Source organism: Galeopterus variegatus, unplaced genomic scaffold (genome assembly GCF_000696425.1).
Source record: "Galeopterus variegatus unplaced genomic scaffold, G_variegatus-3.0.2 Scaffold3506, whole genome shotgun sequence".
Classification (NCBI taxonomy): domain Eukaryota; kingdom Metazoa; phylum Chordata; class Mammalia; order Dermoptera; family Cynocephalidae; genus Galeopterus; species Galeopterus variegatus.
This window is the reverse complement of record NW_007729617.1, coordinates 137,265-143,948: the sequence shown is the minus strand read 5'-3', so window position 1 is coordinate 143,948 and position 6,684 is coordinate 137,265. Positions and strand designations below refer to the sequence as shown.

At 53.3% G+C, this 6,684-nt stretch overlaps 1 protein-coding gene across 1 annotated transcript in view; it reads right to left on the bottom strand.

Annotated features, from left to right (window-relative positions):
* The window catches only part of ADAMTS2 (ADAM metallopeptidase with thrombospondin type 1 motif, 2), a 112,382-nt gene that overhangs the window by 20,713 nt on the left and 84,985 nt on the right, over positions 1–6,684 (bottom strand). The window contains exons 10-12 of the mRNA XM_008585249.1: positions 5,287–5,432; positions 3,636–3,811; positions 2,251–2,384 (exon numbers count right to left, since the gene is read on the bottom strand). Of these exons, the coding sequence (XP_008583471.1) occupies positions 2,251–2,384; positions 3,636–3,811; positions 5,287–5,432 (456 nt within the window). The remainder of the gene's footprint in view (positions 1–2,250; positions 2,385–3,635; positions 3,812–5,286; positions 5,433–6,684) is intronic.

Sequence of the window (6,684 nt, the reverse complement as noted above, 5' to 3'; positions counted from 1 at the left end):
GTTTTTTTTGGCTGCTGGCTGGTACGGGGATCCGAACCCTTGACCATGTGTTTTAACACCATGCTCTGACCACCTGAGCTAACCAGACAGCTCTCACCCTTTTTCATAGCAGTTCTGGATGACATATTTGACGGCATACTTATTACTTTATCAATTAGTGGATTGAGCCCTTTATTAAATCAAAATGAGCCTGTTGGCCTCATTTAATGCTCGATTCTCTTGATTCCTTGCTCTGTGTGTATGTTCTCCCAACACAACTTTGCAATCTTCCTGAGTCACTGTGCTTTGATATTCTCTAATTGACATCTTCCACTTGGATATTATTTTCTTTTTTTTCTTTTTTTATTTTTTGTCTTTTGTCTTTTTCCGTGTCCGGCAACGGATCACAACCCTCGGTGTTGCTCCCGCGCCTCGCTCAGCCAGTGAGCGGGAACCGGTCTGTATGTGGGATCCGAACCCTCGGGCAGGAGCGCCGCCGCGCTTCCCAAGCGGCGCACTATCCAGTGCGCCACCGGGCCGGCCTGGATATTATTTTCTGACCCAGCGTTAGATTCTTTTGAAAGAAGAGTTTCACACTGATGTGTATTGTTCAGACTGATATATTTCATCTTATTACTGACAGTTTCCTTTGTGTGTTTTTAATCTTTCCTTTCTGCCTCCTTTGTTTTCTCTCTTCTGCAACATGATCGTATATATGTAAATACATGTCTTCTAATTATGCAAAATCTAGCAACCTGCTTTTATTCATCCAAATCACCATTAGTTAATAAAATATTTAACCTATTCTTCTTTAATGATCAATGACAGGAGTGAAGTCACAGCCATGCCCACTACGATGGTGAATTAGCGCCCTGACCTCCCCTACTAGGTTTGCAGCCACAGTCACAGGTGCCATCTAAAGCCACTTCTACTAATAAATGTTTCTCATGCTTGCTGCCTGTATTAATTATGTTTTGGGTTTTTTAAGTTTTCTGTGTCTTATGATGTTTTGACATCTTAAAAATCTTTCAGGCCAGGGAGAGACTTCCCCCAGGGCTAGCCAATTCTTAGAGATGGCAAAGGGGTCGGCTGGGAACACACCTTTTATATGCAAACCAACTGACCCCAAGTCTATACCCCAACATCCCCTTTATTTAACTCACACACCAAGCCAAGATTTCCTCTGACCTAAATCATCCCAGGGCCAGGTACCAGACAACTAGAGACCACCCCTATAGCCCAGAACCCAGTTATTCAAACTCGCCAACCATAAGCTGTTTCCTCCACCCTGACTCGCCTTTCCCAAGGAAAAAAAGCTGTGGCCCAAGCTTCCCCTCAAGCCCACCTCCTGATCAAAGCCAGTGCTCCCCCTGCATCATGGCATGCTGTGCGCTTCTCCTGGGAAATGTAAGTAATTAATTCTTCTTTCAGTGGCATTGGCATCCCCACATCCCACACAGTCACCTCCATAAATCAAAATCCCAAGGTACAAAGGAGACACATCTGTGCTTGTTTTTGAGTATTTGGTTTCTCCACCTCTGAGCTGACTGCATGGCCTGGACTCCCTGCCGGGCTCCTGCGACCCCCACCACCCCCTGGTCCTGCCACCTGTGGTCCACTGAACCACGTGAATGGAAAGCAGCCCCTGAGCCTGCGTCCAGCTGCCCTGTACCCACCCCTGTGCTCTTCCAGCCCGCCCTCCTCCTCCCGGGGTGTCTGCAGCATTCTGCCAGCCTCTCTGCCAAACACTTCCTGAGGATGCTGCCTTTCTCAAGAGGGAAAGACGGAGAGTCAGCCTCCTGTTGACACAAACCCTAGCAGAGAGGTTGGTTTCCAGGGAGTCACATTATGATCACACGCCGAGGTGACCCCTGGTTGTTTCTTGTGACAGCCTAAGATAGAAGCTGACGGTGTAATAATAAAGGAAAACATAGCAGGGCATTTCTACAAAGTGCCAAACCAACGAGACCACAGTGGGCCACGCTGACCTGAGAATAAGCTGCCCAGTGCCCTGGAGCGCAAGGACGGGGCATGCTTCACAAGGCCTTGACCTACGGAGCCAGAGCGTGGAGGTGGGTGACTCCTAGGCACAGTCAAGTCTGAGTCCCCGGCACGGGAATGGGTAAGCTGACGTTTGCTGGTCAGGTGCTGGTTCAGACACTTTGTGTGCTTGACCCCACTTACTCTTCCCCATCACCAGCAGAAGCAGGAGTGGGACCCAGGAGGCTGGGACTCTATGCATGGCCACCCATGTGTCCTGGTGGCACTCACCCTGCAGTCCCCACGCACGCAGAGGCTGAAGGCGTCCTTGTAGGAGCAGCGCGTCCCGTCGTGAACCATGCGCTTCATGGACACCACCTCCCCAGTCTCCTTGGACTCGCAGTAGAGGCGGCATCTCTCCTTGGCTGCAGGGGAAGCGGCGGGAGTCACTGAGGAGCACCCATGCTGTCACCTTCCCCATGGTTTCCCCAGATCATGCCAGAGAAGCACAAGAGTCTTAAGATTCCCCCGCCTCTCACGCCATGCAGTCACTGAGGAGCACCCATGCCGTCACCTTCCCCATGGCTTCCCCAGATCATGCCAGAGAAGCACAAGAGTCTTAAGATTCCCCCGCCTCTCACGCCATGCCCAGGGGGACAGAGAGGGAAAGTGGCAGGTTGACGGCACCTCCTTGCTATCTCTGTATCCTCAGACTCTGGCCCTGGTGGACTTAGGAAGAGCTGGTCCTGGCTGAGCCAGCCAGGCTGTCACTGCAGCCTGGATCTCACCTCCCCGAGGCCCTGCCCTGGGTCCCAACTCTGTGCAAAGGCAAAGGGCTGTTTGCCGGGTCTGAGGAACTTTTTCAGTCAACCTTCTCTGCAATCCTGAATAAGCCAGCCCTCCTTGATTCAGTCTCGGGTCCCTGGTACTTTCCCTGCACAGCATTTACCTCAGAAGCAACTAAAATACTGCAGCCTCCCTCCAAGAAGGGGACTTGGTTGGCTCTGTCACCCCCAGCCCTGAACTGGCACATGGGAGGGCACATGGCGGGTGCTCCGCTAGTGCAACACACATGGAACAATGGCTCGAGGTGGCAGACCAGGCACACACCTGGTCTTCCTCTTCCACCCAATGCCTGGGAGGAAAGAAACGTATGTTTAAATCCCATGCCTGAAGCTACCAGACTTTTCAGCTCCATGAGCCAATAAAAGCCTTTTAACGCTTAAACCAGTTTGAGTCGAGCTTTCTGACACCTGCAATTGAGAGTCCTGACTAATAGAGAAGGTCAGAGGCCACCTGATCCCTTGGCAGAGCCAGCCCCACCCCCACCCCTGAGCTGACCTAACCAGGCAGCTGCAGCCCCGTCCAGCAGATGGCGACTGCGGGAGCCTGGCCCCTCTGCAGCCTCCAGCCCAGTGGTCTCTCCCCAGCATCCTTGGCCATGCCCAGTATTCTGGCTCCTCTGGGACTGCAGCCCTGTCGTGAGCCCCAAGCCATAGCCTAGGAGTGGGCCCCAGCAGCCACACCAGCCAGGGGTGGGCTCTGCTGCAAGCAAAGGTGTCACCACAGCCTTGTCCCATGCAGGATCAGAGGCACAGGACAGAGCAAGCCCCTGCTCGCCTCAGCCCAGGGCCAGGCTGCTGAGCCCCTGTGGCCACCCTCCCTGTGAGGCTCACCATCCCGATGCTCGTGGGGCAGCCAATGGTGCTGGGTGTCACCATGCTCGAAGTACAGGTCCCACTGCCGGCACTGCTCCTCCCGGAAGTCAGCCAGGGGGTCGGGGCAGTCCTGGGGACTGCAGAGCTGGAAGTCGTAGGCAAGGCCAGAGCAGGTGCGGCCCCCGTTGGCTGGGCTGGAGGAGAGAGCAGAGGCCTTGCCGTGTGGTGCCACCAGAAAGAGGCCAGCGCTTAGTGTGCCCCTGTTGGGATTTTGGGGGGTATCCCTGAATCTCAGGTATGAGGGTGGATGGCTCTGCTGAGCAAAGGGACCCATACCTGATATGCCTGAGGGGTGGCCTAGGGGCCTCCTCCTGCCTCTGCTCCTGGCCAGGATGTCAGCCTGGAGCCCCAGGAAAGGACAAAGTCAGCAGAGGGAGAAGAGGGCTCCATGCACAAGCTGGGGTGGCTGACCCCAGACACAGGTGCTTCTGAGGTCAGGGCCAGTCCCCTTTTGCACCCCTGCCCAGCTGACGTGGACTTGATCCCTCTCCCCAGAGCCATGACTGCTGACACCCTCTTGTTCCCTGTTGTCCAGCTCAGGGCCTGGCCAGAGAAAGAGCAGCAGCCCAAGAGGACAGGGCACAGGAACTGCTGCAGAGGCCTGAGCCCAGCCAGCCTGGACGTGCCCAGACACCTGCCCACCGGCCCGTGTCTGTGCCTGGCATTGCCCAGTTTGGAAGCTGGAAATCTGTTTTGTTTTGTCTGAATATGAAATTCCAGATTTTCAGTATTTTCAGGTAAATTAAAATCTTTAAAACACTAAACAGGCCAAAAAAGAAGGATGAAAGACTCATGTGTCCAGGCAGCTGCAGGGCCTGCAGAGTGAGGCCCCCACGGGCAGGTGGAAGATCAGAGTGTCCCTGACATCTGTGGGGGTTCTGCCTGCACTCCAGGGCCCAGTCGCATTACTGTCTGTGCACCCACAGCCCTCCTTTCCCAGGGGACGCCACACTGGGCAAGGCCCAGGAGGGAGCGTGGACCCCAGAGATATTTATGGGGTGAGGTGGGGTGGAGACAATGAGAAGGACCAGGAGACAGCACAGGGCGCGGGGCTGCGTGGGAGGAAGGAGGGGAGCACGGGGGAGGGTACGGCTGGCACGGGGCAGCCTCTACAGGCTACTTCTCCCCTGGGCAGCCGGGCAAGGGTAGCAAGTCCCAACCCTGCCTCTCACCTGATGGCAAACAGCTGCTCGGTTATGGAAGCCCCTGCTCCGGCTCCCGGCATCCTGGGGGCCGAGACAGCCCCCCTCTCTGTCCCCATTTCTCCATCTCTGTCCCACCTTCTTTACTCCATGCCCTGACCAAGAAAGAGTAAGCTGGTGTCTAGAGTGGGCTGCAGGCCAGGTGGGGCACGGCCCCAGGAGGCCGGGTCGGGAGACCAGGTTTCCAGGCTGCGAGCAGGCGGCGAGGCGGGGGCAGGAGCCCTCCCTCTCGGAGTCTCAGCTTCCTCCCAGGTAGGGCGAGGAGGGGCCAGGGCAGCCTGTTCTCTTGCACGCTCTCCAGGACCGGCATGCAGCCGCGCGAGCCCTCAAGGATAGGGCTGGCTAGTGAGGAGCTCTGGGGACCTTGACTGCCACTCAGAGAGGCTGGGAATTGGAGGCCAACTCACTGTGGGTTGTCACACTGGCGGGTCCTGAACTTCACGCCTGTGCCACAGGTGCGTGAGCAGGACCCAAATGGACTCCAAGCACCCCAGTTGCCATCCCGTTTGAGGATGTCAGGCGTCAGCCAGATGCAGTGTCCTTTAAAGCAATGCTGAAAAACAGAAAGCCACTGCCATAAGTCACCACTCACACCAGGGCCACTCGGAGACCCCCACACTCTCCAGCCCGTGGTACCCGCGATGTCTGCCCTGGGCCTGGCCCTGGAGGCACAGGGGGATCTGACCCTACTTGCCCCTAGAAGCTCAAAGCCCTCCAGGAAGACAGGCCTCATCCCACCAGGGGTGGTGCCCACCCAGCCTCTGCCCACCGTCCTGTCCTCCTGCCATCCTTCAGAACCTTGTCCAGTCTACTCTGTCCCCTCAGCTAGAGCCTGCTCTATACTGTGTCCCCAAGACAGATGCCATCCATGTGCCCGCACGGGGTCACATTCAACTGGCACATCAAGCCAGTGATTCCAGAGACATATAACATCTATTTAAGTAAAAAAGAGAATTAAAAAAAAAAATTATGGAAACAAAGGACAGGTGCTATGCTGACATGGTAAAAACCTATGAATATAATAAGTAGAACACTGGTGTCTAGAAAATACAATTCCACAGCTTCAATCTGATCCCATTGCTCTCAGGGGGAGAGCATATACAATTTAGGGGGCCCACTTGAAGAAGAAGATTGCAAAGTTAAAAATACTAACTTAGGTAATAAAATGAATTACTGATTTAGAATAGAAAAATACATCACCCACTAAAATTTAAAAACTGACTATTACCACAGCCAACCAAAAACAGGGAACAGTGATTTTTCAAAAATTACTTGACCGACACAACTTTTCCTACAATTCTGCCTGTATACTCTTTCATCACCTCTTTACACGGTAATTTTGTAGTATGCCCACCGTCCTGTCCTCCTGCCATCCTTCAGAACCTTGTCCAGTCTACTCTGTCCCCTCAGCTAGAGCCTGCTCCATACTGTGTCCCCAAGACAGATGCCATCCATGTGCCCGCACGGGGTCACATTCAACTGGCACATCAAGCCAGTGATTCCAGAGACATATAACATCTATTTAAGTAAAAAAGAGAATTAAAAAAAAAAATTATGGAAACAAAGGACAGGTGCTATGCTGACATGGTAAAAACCTATGAATATAATAAGTAGAACACTGGTGTCTAGAAAATACAATTCCACAGCTTCAATCTGATCCCATTGTTCTCAGGGGGAGAGCATATACAATTTAGGGGGCCCACTTGAAGAAGAAGATTGCAAAATTAAAAATACTAACTTAGGTATAAAATGAATTACTGATTTAGAATAGAAAAATACATCACCCACTAAAATTTAAAAACTGA